At 31.8% G+C, this 16,243-nt stretch overlaps 1 protein-coding gene across 4 annotated transcripts in view; it reads right to left on the bottom strand.

The window, feature by feature from the left end:
* Positions 1-4,780: 4,780 nt before the first annotated feature.
* The window catches only part of SPOCK3 (SPARC (osteonectin), cwcv and kazal like domains proteoglycan 3), a 670,557-nt gene continuing 659,094 nt past the window's right edge, over positions 4,781-16,243 (bottom strand). For 3 of the 4 annotated variants that reach the window (XM_054252809.2, XM_008992482.5, XM_078366314.1), the window contains 3 exons: positions 12,429-12,491; positions 8,825-8,962; positions 4,781-6,475 (listed from right to left, as the gene is read on the bottom strand). In XM_054252809.2, the coding sequence (XP_054108784.1) occupies positions 6,306-6,475; positions 8,825-8,962; positions 12,429-12,491 (371 nt within the window). In that variant the 3' untranslated portion in view covers positions 4,781-6,305. The remainder of the gene's footprint in view (positions 6,476-8,824; positions 8,963-12,428; positions 12,492-16,243) is intronic. The other variant, XM_078366313.1, reaches the window with a different exon arrangement.

The following is a 16,243-nucleotide window of genomic DNA, read 5'->3' as shown; positions in this document are numbered from 1 at the left end:
ATTGTAAGAGAGAATATTTATGAGAGCTCAAGAGAAAGTTGATATTGGACTGTATTGAGTTGATGTTCCTTAAGTTTGTGGTTTAGTTTCTATATTGATGTCCCTGGTGAACTTTAGAGACCACTTTACTTCTCTGGACTGGATGTTTTCTTTCTTTCTTTTTTTTTGAGATGGAGTTTCGCTCTTGTGACACAGGCTGTAGTGAAATGGTGCAATCTAGGCTCACCGCAACCTCCACCTCCTGGGTTCAGGCAATTCTCCTGCCTCAGCCTCCCGCGTAGCTGGGATTACAGGCTTGCACCACCATGCCCAGCTAACTTTTTGTATTTTTAGTAGAGACAGGGTTTCACCATGTTGACCAGGATGGTCTCGATGTCTTGACCTCGTGATCCACCTGCCTCGGCCTCCCAAAGTGCTGGGATTACAGGCGTGAGCCACTGCGCCCAGCCTGGACTGGATGTTTTCTAACAGAAAACAGGAATAACAATTTCTATATTCCCATTTTAAAAATAAGATGGATCTATAAATAGTGGATGATTTATTGATTGTGCTGTTCTTCATTTTCCTCTTCTTAATAATAACTACTATTCAGTGCTGACTATGAGGCTAGGCACTTTTTTTTTTATATAAGTATTAAAAAAAAGTGCTTTTATAAGTATTAAAGTTTGTAATCCTCTGTCACAATGCTCTAAGGTGATAGTTAATATCATGCCTATTTTACTGATGAAAAAACGAAGCCATGAAGATGTCAAGTAACTTGCCTAAAGTCTCATGGTCCATGAGAGCCAGAGCCAGGATTCAAGACTGGTAGACTGTACTGCCCACAGCTTTTACCACTATGTTTACTATCTTTTTTTATTATAACTAATTTTTTTTGAGCTAGGTATTTTACTAGAATTTCCACTAAGGTGCTACTATAGCCTTAAGAAATCCAAACACTACTATTACTTTATAAGTGAAGAAAATCAGTGACAGAAAAGTTCATTACTGGCCCAACATCACAAGGCAGTATCAGATGGAGCTCAGAGATTTACTGCCAGGCACTGCATTTCCTGTACTGCTACACAAATACATTTCATTCAACAGCTGAATTAATTTGTTTATGTTCTCTTCACTTAACAAGGAATTCAGATGGCTTCAAAACGTGTTGTATGTTGTTTAAGAAGACGTTTCGGCTAGTGGTTGCAAATTTAAATGTGGAAGTAGCATGACATGGCTAAATAACCTGTGGAACAAGGAGGCCTGGGTAAAGATAGAGCATTGTCATGGTTCCATCCCAACTGCCCGTACACGGATGGGGGTGACAGTGTCAAGCTCCATACAGGCTACTTCAACTCACAGTCAGTTGGCCTCAACTAGTTGCAGGGCCTCAATCTGACTGTGAAGGAAAAATGAAGATATTACATATGTCCATAAAGGAGAGAAGAAACGGGAATGGTGAGTATTCATGATTTCTAAGATACTTCATCTTTAATATAAGAAAAACTAATGCCACCTCTTAGCTTATTGCATGAATTGAATGCTTATGACATTTCATGTATGGTACATACACTAAACTGACACAAACCCTAGTACATGTTTCTCTTGAAATGTACCTATTCAAAAATGAGTAATTTACTTAGAGAAGCCAATTAGTTAAGATGCTTGGGTTTGGAGTTCAATTTTTCATTTCTTCATATGACTTTTGCTATGGTTTATAAGCTTCTTTAAGTAACAAAAATAATTACATTTATTTGGTATTTACTATGTTCCAGACACCATGTGTTAACTCATTTCATCTTCACACTGACTCTACGATGTGAGCGCTATTTATTATGTTTACTTGGTATATGAGGGTACTATCAACTAGATCATTTGTTTGAATTACTGTGAATAAAGCTGTAAAAAGAGAAGATAATTCTGACAGCATATCTTGAAAACTTCAGTAATACTGCTGTTGTTAACCTATTTTAAAGTTTTGAAAAAAATTAGCATTTAGTGCACACCTACTACAGGATAAACACAGTGCTTCTGCTTTAAATTTGTGTGCATGTAACCGTCATATAAATTCTCCAGGATAAATACACTAAGCTACGTTGAAGGTGAGAAAGATGACATGTAGACTCCAAACCTAGGAATATATATATTTGCATTCTTAAGGATGAATGAGATGCATGATCACTAAAGTATATTAAAAATGTATTCCCCAAGGATGTCTTTGAAAGAGTTGAATATGGATGTGATGGTGTTTATTGATTTTTGCGATTTAAAAATATCTTTTCACCTACAATGGTTTACTATGTCTTTTTAAATCAAGTTGGACCATATATTCATTTATCTTAATTTTACTTACTAAGCTTTTAACTGAGAAATTGGGAAATTAGGTAGAGATATTAAGTAGAACAATGAAGCAGACATTCATATGCGGTTGAGGAGAGAAAATAATTACTATTCAAAAGGACTATTTCAATTTGTCTGGCCCCAAGAGAGATAATGTATATATCGTATACAGTGAAAGCTTAAGATGTTCTCTTTGACTTGTTTATTGACTTAATCACTAATAAAAGTTTCATGAAGCCAAGTTATAATTCATGAAATATTTTTAAAACACAGAATTAAACAGTTGATATTATTTTCTATAAAAATGTGTACTAGAAATAATAAAAATGTCTCCATTATATTAACCTTAATATCAGCTATTATGTTTAAAACAATGTCAAATAGAATAAGCTTCAAGAAGCTAATATGATCATTTATTTACATCTTCATGCCACTTTAAATATTCTAGATTTTAAAATATTCTTATTTCATCTGAACAATGTATGATATGGTCTAGCACATTTTGTTCATTATGAACAAAAGATAAGAAAAATAAATGTGAAGCAATGTACTGAATTTTTTAAATACAAAGAAAACTCTGGGTGAATCATGCATGCACACGTTTGTGTGTGCATATGTGCACACTTGTATCAGGTAGAGCCAGCACATTACTGATAATGACTGTGTTTGGTTTGGCTCATTCTCCACTTTCCCCCAAGCTATCAGAAATCTCTAAAATAGACTGTGTATGAAGCCCTTCATATTTCTCCACTTTCCCGCCAGCTATTAGGAATCTCTAAGATCAACTGTGTATGAGCCCTTCATATTCTGTTGCATACAGCTAAGTCTTCATCAATTTTATATAAAACAGATCATCAAAATGTTTGTTATAAAATGTGTATTTATTCATGCAATTCTGTAAATCTGCTCTAAATAAGCTATTACCAGCCTATAAGGATCAGTGCTTATGGGACAATTTTCAAATCTTTAGTTTCATATAAAATAAAAATACTGTAAAATGTATACACAGAATAAGGTACTTTTAGCAGCTGTTTTATTAATTACAAAATTTTCCTCATAATTTTGATATTTTGGTTTGATGGATTTTTTTCTATTGACAGAAATACAGAGTTTCAATTAGGCCACATATCATTTTGATCAATATTGAAATGTTTTATGTTTATTATAAACTTAGCTTTCTTCCCCCAATAGTATTAGGGAGCATTACCATCCTGAATACGTACAGCAATAAAGCATCATTAGTTTCTTTACTAGATTTTGGCATATAAGGAACCCGTGCTATTTTATTTGAATGTTTCTTCTTCTCATTTTCTCTAATGTTTAAATTTTCAGTTTGCTGTGATTCAGAATGTCTTGTAATTTTTGAGTTTCATGTGTATTTCCTAAATAACACAGATGAGAAAGATAAGACATTATTATAGACTCTATAGTATGATTTTATACCTATGAATCAGATTTCAATTTAAGAAAGAACTAACTGTTGAGGTACTTGGTTTCTTTTTAATTAAAATGTTAAGATTTCGGGTTTGTATCAAGGACTCTTATTGGGGGTTCAAAATACCTCATTCTTTATTCAAATTAAGTCTAGTAAATATCCACCTTTGATTTATTCCAATGAAGATTAGAACTGTTTTATTAAGGGCTAGGAATTAAATGTATTGTGTCTTTACTCTTCATAGTTATTTTGTTAATTAATGAATCTCTAGGGTCTAGAATACTGTCTGCTTTACAGTAGCTATCTAGTATTTAAGTTTTGGGGGATAAACATAAAGATATAATTGTATTGTGCCAAAATATTTAAAATGAATTACATGATAATGAAAAGACCTAATATACACTACAAATAGAATTTTAAAATGCACACATAAAAATATATACTGTATACAAATAATTTACATAAAGTTTTATAGTGTAATATTTTTCATTTTCTATCTGCTGTTGAGTTAGTTGCTTTTTCGGAGTCTCAGAGACACGTCTTTAAAAAATAGCTTAACTTCAACATTGCTATATTTGTTATTTTAAATTCATTTGCTAAACATCTGTATAGAATTTGATTTTGTCTCTTCCCAACCAATCAGTTATATTTATATACATTTGTTAAATAGACAAGGCTATCTGACAACTCTTCAAAATCCTGTTGCTATATAAATTTAGCCAAATATGTTAAGTATGACTCCATGAAAATGGGTTTTAAAACACAGCCTTGACAAAAATATGATCCATTTTACAATATTATGACAAATGAAACAAATTAAAACAAACCACCACCAAGAAAAATACATTTTAGCATACATTGAACAATAATATTCAAGATTCCAAGAACCCTAATTTTGAAATTCTAAAATTCAGGAAGCTCCCCTAGCTAGTTTGCAATGCATTCATTTTAAAAATCAAGGAATAGCTTAAGAAGCCTTCATGCTACCATGTTGTACTCCGGAAAAACCATTGAAGAACAGTTTAATTTGGTTACAAGATTCTTTATTTTGTAAACTGTACATAAACAGTTAAAAAAAGAAAATGCATTATACTTTAAATATTACATAAAGTCAACATTAAATTTTGTATTGCGTATAAATTAAATGGAAATAATTCATCAATTTTGCTTTCAATGAATTTTATACTGGGAAACCAGTTTATCCACTGTTGAAATTGATGATACCAATATGCAACATTCAATAGGTCTTTCCATTTTTTATTATGGGCACAAAACCATTGGTCTGATATACTTAAGAGTGATTCTGTGCCAAATGTCTGCACAATTAATTAACATGCTAACTTAAATACAGTGGTTAAAGTAATTTTTGCTACAGTTAAATGCTACTTTACACAATAATCATAAACAAGTTCACATGGCAATTATGTAACAATAGAAAAAAAGAAAGAAACATGTCCCATTCTTCTTCATTCCAGCAGCAGTACCTTTACTGATATTAATCTGTTAATTAGGTGTGCTTATATATTGCCTAATATACTATATTGGTATGCATGCTAAAATCTTTCTATTTCTATTTTTGCAAGGCACCATACAATACGTTCTCTAAGTTTAGGCATTAATAACAAAAAATACATAATTCTAAGATTAAATGCAAATTTTTATCTAAATTGGGAAATAAAATGAAAATTAAGAATTTAAAATTTGACCTTGGGGCAAATAACAAACTTTGTAAAAATATGCTTTAAATCAATCTTTCCCTTTGTCTTCCTAATTTAAATTCTGCACCCTAAGTTGCTGACCAGAAAGATAATGAAATCTAGAAAGGCAAGAAATTCATGTTTTAAAGAATATTTTTAAAAATCTGCATGAGACTGCCATCCAAATTAAAATACACATTGGAAAGATCAATTAAATTTTTTAACTTTCAGAATCCATGGTTTTTCCATACTTGCCATTTTGTAAAATGTCCTGTTAGATCCAGAACAATACCAGTTAAAAACACCACTATTTAAACACAATGGAGAACTCTACAATTGTCACTTTGTTTTTCTTGCCATGTGGTATCTCTCTGTTATCTTGACTCATCTAGGTCTAGCAAGATGCTGCTTTGGAATTGTAATGAAGGTCATGCATATTTTTCTTAAATCCTCAGGACTCGGGTCATTAGTAAGTTATTTGTTTCTAATTTCTCTTAGAATTATCTTTCAAAAAATGAACACTATGATACCAAGCACTGGTTGTCATTTTGCTTATGGAAGATTTACACAGTTTGGTCTCACGAAAAATTTATGGTAATAACTTCAAAACTTTATTTTGTCTGGCTAGACTGCATATGTATTTTCTTTTTATATAAGGAATATGAAAACTCAAAGCAAATGGTTATTATTTAAACATAAAGTTATACAACTTTAGCTGTAATTTTTCAAATAATTATACAAAATATATGTGAGGTTTAGAATCATTTTGTTATTGGGCAAGAAGATAATTTTAAATAGGGTGTCAATCTGTAAATATTAGAAATGTAGAATTTATGGATTTCAGCTCTCATCAATCAAATGTATCCATCATGGTCATCACCACCATCATCATCATCCCCTTCATCTTCATCATCATCTTCAATTTCATCTTCATCATTCATAATATCATCTTCAACATCCTCATCATCAGTCCATTCATGAAAATCTCCGCTAGCAAAATCTCCAGAGATCTCAAAATCTATTGCTTAAAAAAAAGTGAAAGTAAACATACCCCTTATTTGACTAATTAGTGAGATAATTTCTGAGAGATAAAATCCTTAAGAAAATTAAGAATATTTTGTAAAATGTAATTTGTTTTCTATCTTATTTATCAAAGACAAGTAAAGATCCATTATTTGGAAAATTATCCCTTGTTAAATTCTATCATTTCTTAAAATGTATTTGCTAAAAGCAGAGTCATTATTGAGGTGTGTTATGCAAGATTTCCAGTCCAGTGATATTGATTTCAGCCCAGTTTTTACAGAAATTTATGTCAGACTGTCCATTTTACAAATAATTTAAAATTTCTTCTACAAGTGTGGCAGAATAATTGCCCCACCAAAGATGTCCATTTCCTAATCTCCAGAACCTATACATATGTTACCTTACATGAAAGATGGGCTTTGCAAATGTGGGTAAGTAAAGGAGCTTGAATTGGAGAGATTATCCTGAATTATCCAGGTGGGTCCAAATAGCCACTTAGGTTATTAAAAACAAAGAATGTTTTCCAGATATATTGGGAAGGAGCTATGACTACAGAAGAATAATCAGAGATGCAATGTTGTCAGCTTAAGGTTAAAGGAAAGGGTTCATAAGTCCAGGGATGAGAGCCCCCTCTAAGTGGAAAGGGCAATGAAACAGTGTTTTCTCTAAAACCTCGACAGGAGCATCACCTGCTGACATCTTCATGTTGAGCTTAGTGAGACCTGGTTGAACTTCTGATGTACAAAACTGCAGGATAATAAATTTGTGTTGTTTAAGCCACTCAGTGGGAATTAATTATTATAGCAACAGAAAACTACTATTTTACAAAATATTTTAAAAATAACTATTAATGTTCGTCGAGGCAATAATGCACATACTTCTTAGCACTCAGTGTTTTGACTTTTCAACTCCTCAAATGATAGAATGTGTTTATTTTCTACTCTTGCTAATATTTTATTTTTATAATTATTTGGTAGCTAATTACAAAAAAAATCCTATTTGATGTAATTCAAGGTTTGTAAATTGGTTGATCTCTCAAGACAACACACTAAAATCTTCATCTTAACTGAATAAAATATTGTTTCTATTCTCCAACTTCATCTACTGTATTAGTTACAAAATGTTAACAAAATTTGGATGTCCATGTTTCAAAGACAATGTTCTTGTTCACATAAGGAACTCATCTCCGTATAGTTTTTATTTATAACATAAAAAAGTTATTTATGGATTATCATCGTCAAACAACTGAAGTAATTAATAACGCAACTACTTTACAGTATATTACAAAGACATGTTCCCTGCATGTAACATTTACGTAAGACAGCTACTGAAAATACTCCTTCTTCCTACCTAAATCTTATCACATTGGCCAGGTCAGCAAACCAAAACTAAGCTATTAAAAATGTTATGAACAAATGAATTCAGAGTAGGAATTTAAAGATTAAATGAGATTACTTTTCCTATTCATCATCTTTTTGTTAATAGGCTTGGTTTACTAGTCTAAAAATTGCTTGAAGAATACATCTACATATTTCTAAAATGCATAACTGAATAACTACTTTATTCTTATTTTTGCTCATTTATATTAATTGAAACACAATTAATTCCTGATGTGTGTGTGTGTGTGTGTATAATAAAGTGGCTTTTGTCATAAAAACTGTCCATAATACAAACATAATTGACACTTCTAGAAAAATGTTTTATGAACTACACATGGTACCACAATGGAAACTTTTAAATGCATGTATATGCTGTTCAACTAATTGTTACATTCTATTTTAAGTACATACATAAATGCATGTTCCTAAAAAAGAATTAGACTATTAACTATAATTCCCTTTAAACAAACTACATTTTCCTCACTCAAGCACAAGGAAACATGCTCATATAGCTGTAATTTATGGATATTTACTTTAAAAAGGTTTGTTTTTCTTTGGCCAGTGAACCCACATATTCCCTAAATCACCATCTCCAGAGGTATACAGACAAAATGGAGTCATCTGAATATGATAAATAGGGTTTTTTGACATATAGTAGGCAGAATGAAAAAGGGCTGCTTTACCTGAGAGGAAAAGAAGTATGGAAACAGCTTTCTGAATTTGAAGTAGGAAAGCAACCCAACATTTAATTAATCTCTCTAGAAAATCTAAATTATGCAATGGCCACTAATTATCTATCCAAGTTTTTAACATACTGGAAGCAAGTCTTTTTGTCAATCCCTCCACCCTATATATATTCTATAGTTTTTGCATAGAGTAAGTCCTCATTAAATTCTTGAATAAATGAATGAGGCTCTAAAGCGCTTAATTCTATGCTTGGAAAATTGTGAAATAAGTAATCCTCTCCTTACCACAATCTGCAACACCATTTATTCTGGATCCCATGACTTCATTTCCATATCTGTCAACACACCAGCACTGCCCGACACTGCCATGACATTGCGTTGGCTTGTAATAACCGTCTTCATCACACAGGGGGATATACTGTCCTGTGGAAACAGCATGTAGACATACAAACACACACATACAGTTTATGCATAAGCTGTGCTCCTTTTGATAGGTACCCCATATGCATTAATGCATCAAAGACATACACATATGGAGTGTCCACTATATTTTGGGATAGATACCAGTGATGCCTTAGAAGAAATCAGGGAAGTCTTTCCTGTCATTATTGCCATAATAAACTGCTTATGGTTCATGGATTCATCTTCTTTGTTAAGCAAATTGCTATCTTACTAGTTCCCACTAGTAAGTGGGAAGTGTACTGTTTCACAGGCACAATACAAAATTAAAATCTGATTGGTGCCATGCTTATATTAAATCACCTAGACCACTTAGCCTGGCAGACCTGTCACCATCTGCCTTCGTCATTGCCAACTTTATACTTTCATTTCCCCAAAGGTTCATTCCTATATGCCATGCTCTTTCCAAATCAAGCTATCTGTTTTTCCAAATTCAGCGCTGTTTCATCTCTTTACGCATTGTTTATCTCAACTAGAATCTCTCTTGTCTCTCTTCCATTTTAGGATTTGACTTAAATGTGACTGCGATTTAAAGAGTTCTTTTCAAGTGAAAGATTTCTGATTACTTCTTGCATTCTATGTGTGTGTTTTTGTGTGTTGACTGTCACTGAATACTTTCAACACTACATTGTGATATCATCTATGGTCAGAAATATTTAGGTTCTCTTCATTTTCATTGTTGTGTAAACAACATCTCAAACCCACAGTCTAGTGGGAACACAGTCTATTGGGAATGGTAGAACAGATAGACACTTATATTTATTTATTTATTATTTATTGAGACTGATTCTCTTTCTATTGCCCAGGCTGGAGTGCAGTGGTGTGATCTCAGCTCACTGCAACTTCCACCTCCCAGGTTCAAGTGATTCTCCTACCTCAGCATCCTGAGTGGCTGAGATTGTAGGTGTGTGCCATGACACCTGGCTAAGTTTTGTTTTTTTAGTAGAGATGGGGTTTCACCATGTTTTCAGGACTGATCTTGAACTCCTGACTTCAAGTGATCGGCCTACCTCAGCCCCCAGAAATGCTGGGATTGCAGGCATGAGCCATTACCCCTGGCCAGACACTATTTTTATATGCATAAAATATAACATACTCTATGGCACAATGCTCATAATAAATGCTTAATTAGTAATTTAAAAGTGATGTCATGTTCTTTAGTAAGTACTCCCAACATGAGAATATAAGTTCTAGCAGATAAAAATATTTTCTTTTATTTTTTGACTATTTTTTTTCTGTGCCCAGAAGCAAAATAGTTCTTTGGTAATATTAAAAAAATATAAGTAAAGGGATAAAAGACAAAATTACTTAGTGTTGTAACCATATGGGATAATAATTTCACTATCTCAAAAAGTTTGAAAATAGTCATACATAGACGATTAACTTAGTTTAAAAACCATAATTTGTTTGAAATATCTGAACTGCTAATCTTTCAATGAAATATACAGAATATCACTAACTTCAGAACACTTTCTCTGGATTAAAGGCCAGAAAAAAAATAAGGAAAAAATTCAACATTGTTACATCTACATCTTTTACAACCACCATCATTTGACATATTTGACATACAAATGTTAGGATGTATAATTAGTGTGACCATAATTGATAATTTATGCCAGCAAAGTTGGTTGATGTCTGCAGTTTCAGTATAATTCTTCAGAGTGTTCTCTTTTACATTCAAAGACTGAAACTACAAAATCAGGACATGTGGCACCATACTCCTCTCTAACAAGTGATCAATTTTAGATGCATACTCATATCCCACCCAAATTAGAAGAGATGCTTAAAGCCTTTCCTGTTCTCTGTAATAATTTTCATTTATATTATGAAAGAAGAATGAAGATAACTATTTCCAAATGGGCATAATTTTTTTTATAGCTTCAAATAATCAAAACCTGGATTCTAATACATTTTTGTTACTAATGGACCTTAAGTAGAAAATATTTTTAAGTTTGATTTCAATGGCTTTCTCCTTGGCACATGGCTAAAATCTTTCTTTTTTATTTTTTTGAGACGAAGTCTTGCTTTGTCGCCCAGGCTGGAGTGCAACCACTCGACTCACTGCAACCTCCATCTCCCAGATTCAAGCAATTCTCTTGCCTCAGGCTCCTTAGTAGCTGGGATTATAGGCATATGCCACCATGCCAGGCTGAATTTTGTATTTTTAGTAGAGGTGGGGTTTTGCTGAGTTGGCTAGGCTGGTCTTGAACTCCTGACCTCAGGTGATCTGCCCACTTTGGCCTCCTAAAGTGTTGGGATTACCGTGAGCCACTGTGCCCAGTCAGAATGTATTATTTTCATCTGTGAGCAGTGATATGCATCTTGTAACAAAGGTAAAAGAAACATGACATATGGTAGCATCTATCCTGGGTAATTTTCACGCTTAAAAATGTTTTATTACAAAACATTAAACTTTTAATTTTGCATAATGGGCACTGAACCAAGGATTTGCAAGTAATATTAAAAATCCTCTTATTGAAACATAATATATTGTAATTACAAAGATAGCAAGTCAAAATATAGCACAGATTAATCAGATCCAGAAACATTAGAGTTATGTGCCACTAAATACACAAGCATGTTAATATATATGAAAATAAATACTGCACGGGTGGTGTCATGCTTTAGATTCTAAAATAGAAAAAGATCAGTGGCAAAACTGGTGACATCCAAATAAAGTCTGAAGCTTACTTATAGGATTATAGCAATGCTAATTTCTTAGATTTTTCAAATGTTTCACTGTTATTTGGCACATGCAAGATGTTATATTTAGGGTAAGCTGGGTGAAGAACGTTCGGAACTTTGTAACTTTTTATAAATTTAGAACTATTCCAAAAGTACTTTGTTTAAAAACTATGATTATAAGAAATAAAACTCTTATAAAATGATTTAATGATCTGTTTATAGCCAAACATTCAAATATTTTAAAGCTTTGAATAACATTTGAAATATCTATTTACATACTTATATATTTACTTATTAAATGTAAGGCAGTAAAAAATACTAATGAAAAATACTAACAAGTCTGTTCAAACTTCCCTGAGGTACTCAAAGTATCTTTTCACCCAATTTATAAAAGTACTTGGTTTAAATAACACATACACATGTACATATTTGTCACCAATTCTTAAATCTTAAACATAGAACTGAATTTTCTGCTGAGGTTATAACTTTAGCATTGCTTAAATCCTTCTTTTTACTTAATAACTTTCAAAATGAACATTATATTAGGGTAATAAAACAGACATCATATCTTTCAATAGGTAAGGTAATAAAAGTAAGTTTAATGGCTTTCAAAAAGTTCATAAATTTTCTTGCTGAAATTTAGTGCAGCCTATCTTTGTTGGATTAATATTGATTTTATGTTGCTGTTTCCCTGGGGTTATTTATGTAAGCAATAAAGGCTTCAGAAGAATGATCTATTACTCACCTAGGAGCTTCTTTACCCCTTGCCGCTTCTGAATATTGCTGAGCTCTGTCTGGCAAGGTGGGTCTGCAATGACATTAAAAATGTTACTTCAAGGATTGTAGTTAAACAAAGAAAGTTTAATTCCTATGTTATCAAACTTTAATTAGTCTTTGTGTGCCTTAGAAAACACATATTACATATTAATTGGTTTACTTGTGAAAATACCTTCATATGGTATGTGTCTATTAATCAATTAATCATCTATCTGATAGCTAGCTATAAAGAGAGATCACTCATACTGCTTTCCTAATTGTCAACAGATCACCTTGGTTTTCCTAGGAATGCCTGGTTTGGACTTTTTAAAAGTATTTTATATTCATATAATGAAAAATACTTCTTACCATTTATTTTTAAAATGACAACCAACTCTAACAGCAATGTAAATTCAATAAATTCACTACTGTTGAAGCAATTAATTTATATTTTTCCATCATTTAAAAGTTTCTATGATATAAATAGCTTTGCATAACAGTAATCTATGAAAGAGTTAATGTTTCTTTCCAGTTATGTTAGAGACCCTATTATAAATTTTCACATTGCATAATGTTAACAGATATTGTTCTTTTTAGTTTCATCCATATATGCAACTTAGAAATGGGACATAATATAAAATTATTTCTGATAAGCCATTAAATAAGCTGAAGACATTTCAACCAATTTGGAAATAGTCTTTGCTTATTTTCAAACTCAACCACTTGAAGGAGGACATTTGTAAAGAAATGTAAAATTCTAAACAGTCAGAATATAGTTTGCCTTATATTATTACTCTTATATTTACTGTTGGATCTTCATATCTGTGAGTTATGCACCTCTAATGGGAAATTTTCAAAAAATAAGAATCTAGAGATGGTTTAAAGTATATAAGAGGATATGCATAGTTTATATGTCAATACTTTGTCATTTTATAGAAGGGATTTAAGTAATTTGATTTTGGTGTTCACAAATGTTCTTGAGATCAATCCCCCTTGGATAATGAGAGATAACTGTATATAATCATATACATATATAATACGAAACATATGTCGTGTTGTTTGAATGCAGTTTAATGGATTTTATATTCATATTCTAAAAACTTGCTGTTAATGCTTGCTATATAAAAGTGGCTTTATAACGCCTGTAATCCCAGCACTTTGGGAGGCCGAGGCGGGTGGATCACGAGGTCAAGAGATCGAGACCATCCTGGTCAACAAGGTGAAACCCCGTCTCTACTAAAAATACAAAAATTAGCTGGGCATGGTGGTTCACATCTGTAGTCCCAGCTACTTGGGAGGCTGAGGCAGGAGAATTGCTTGAACCCAGAAGGCAGAGGTTGCGGTGAGCCGAGATCGTGCCATTGCACTCCAGTCTGGGTAACAATAGCAAAACTCTGCTCAAAAAAAAAGTGGCATTATAAAATATTAAAACTGCAAAATAATAAACTAGTCCTTATTGTCCTGTGGTACAACTTTTTAGGCAAAAGGCAAAGCACAATCAATTTAAATGATTTAAAAATCATATGATAAACTGAATTCAAAATATTTAATTATTAAATTGTATGCAACGATGTAGAATAAAGAATGCGATAGGTGCTTAACACATACTTTGTAGTTTAATATGTGACTTCCATCTTGCAGAATCTAAAAAGTTTCATCTTACAGAATCTAAACTGTAACGAAAAAGAGGTGTGTTTGAAAATCTTGTATAATTACCATATTGTTCTATTTCATTTTGAAATGTATCCAATTGATCCCTTGGTTATTCCTAACAATCTCATGAGTCTCCTATATTAAAGAATTAGGAATCAAATTGCATAGGTTTTTTATAGACATTTAAAATTTTACAGCCCTCTAAATATGACATCTAAGAATTACAAGAAAAGAGTCCAGCTGGAGTTGCAATATTATATTAAAAACTGTTCTTCTAGTTACAATTGGCTAGTTATAAAGTAGAAATAATATAGCTAATGTTTACCTGAACATCCTGGTACATTTCTGTCTGTACCTGAAAATCCAGGAACGTTTGATCTTTTTTTTGATTAGCAACCTCACAGGATAAGCCTGACTACCAATGCTACAAGCTCTGTGTAAGGGAACATTTATAGTTTCAAGAAAAATCATGACCGATTGAACTGTCCAAGTACATATAATATTTGATTTTAAACTATTTTCTTATTTTTTATTAACCAGCTCTGTAAGTCTGGCCTTTAGGCCTTCTTAGAGCACTTAAATTAGATTTCATCTATTATTTAAACTTACTTGCAAAGAACTGATCTAGATAAAATAATAGTAACCCAACTAATTGCATTAAAGTTTGGACAGAATCAGACTATTGCATCTACATAGGGTTTGAACTAATAGGTTAACTGGGTATAGACAAAGATTCATGTCATTACATTTATTTCCCCTACTGTGTTTACTACCAAGTGTTTTAAGTTTATGTTAAATTCTTATGTGCTTAAGAAATGTATGAGAATCACAAATTATGAAAATGTAAGATTTAACTTAATCATTTTTTATTAATTATTCTGAACTAATATGAGACAAGAAGAAAAAAAGTTAAATTTCCAGATGTTATTTATTTTTAAAATAAAATTGTTTATTGGTCTGCATTCTGAATTTAAAGACCCAAACCCCTACATTGGAGTCACTGCAGAAGGAATTGGTAATTTTCAATAAAACAGTAACAACACATTTTTATTTTACCCATGAAATTCTGAACTAAATGAAGCATAATTGGGATAAATAAAGGTAAAATACCATGTGTTTACAATAGTTACTACAACATAAAGTATGATTCTATACTTGAAAGTAGTCATTTCTAAGAAATTTCTAAGAAATATTTGTTTTTAGCTGTCAAGTATATATGGATAATGTAGAGTGAAAACTGAAAAGAAACTGGACATATGGAGTTTTGTGAATGAATTTTAAGTTGGCAGCATATGGCTGTACAGGCCGCACACTGCATAAGTCCACTAGGGACCATCTACTTGAATTGCACTTTCAATGGTGCCCTGAGGTTTTACAATAAGCCAGCCCTCTAACGGTTTTTAAGTAAGCCACTGCACTCATGCACTCTTCTTCTCAATACTTTATTGGTCATGTGGCCTCTCACAGAATGGTTATACTTTTAAAATTTTATTAGGTACATTTCATCCATAGAAATTTCAAACATTCACAATTCCAAATCTTCCACATTTATTTCATTTAATAGAAAAACCATATCTTTTCAAATAATGAATTAATCCCTTGTGCACTACATACTGATATCTCTTCCTGTTAATTAAATATATACATAACCTCCAAAAAGTCATCAATTTTAATTGCATTCCTAAGAAAAACATACTGCATAAATTAGTTATTGTATGTTGATGTTGTTGTTATTCCATACTGAATAAGATGTTATTCCATACTGAATAAGACTTTCCAATAAGTTGCAGTGATGATTCTATGGCATTTTTTATATAATTATGTTGCTATTTCTGAAAGTAGAATTAAACTATTTGGAGACAGAAATCAAAGAGTTTCATATGAAATACCAGTTTACTCATGTATTCATTTCATAATGTGAAGTTATTAGTTATAGATAAACTTCAGTCTTTAGCCATAAAATGGGAATATTTACACTTTCACAAGGCTATTTGAGTAATAAATAATTTTATGTACATAAAATATAGGTGGAGCTGAATAAATGTTAGTTTTCTTTATCTTTCCCTTATCTTACACAATAGGGTTTTCAATGAAGTAGAAACTAATAAATGATTTACTTATTAGAATAAGTAAAAGTAGACATACTGTTAT

This window comes from Callithrix jacchus, chromosome 3, assembly GCF_049354715.1.
Source record: "Callithrix jacchus isolate 240 chromosome 3, calJac240_pri, whole genome shotgun sequence".
In the NCBI taxonomy this organism is placed as follows: Eukaryota; Metazoa; Chordata; class Mammalia; order Primates; family Cebidae; genus Callithrix; species Callithrix jacchus.
This window is presented reverse-complemented; position numbering and strand designations above follow the sequence as displayed.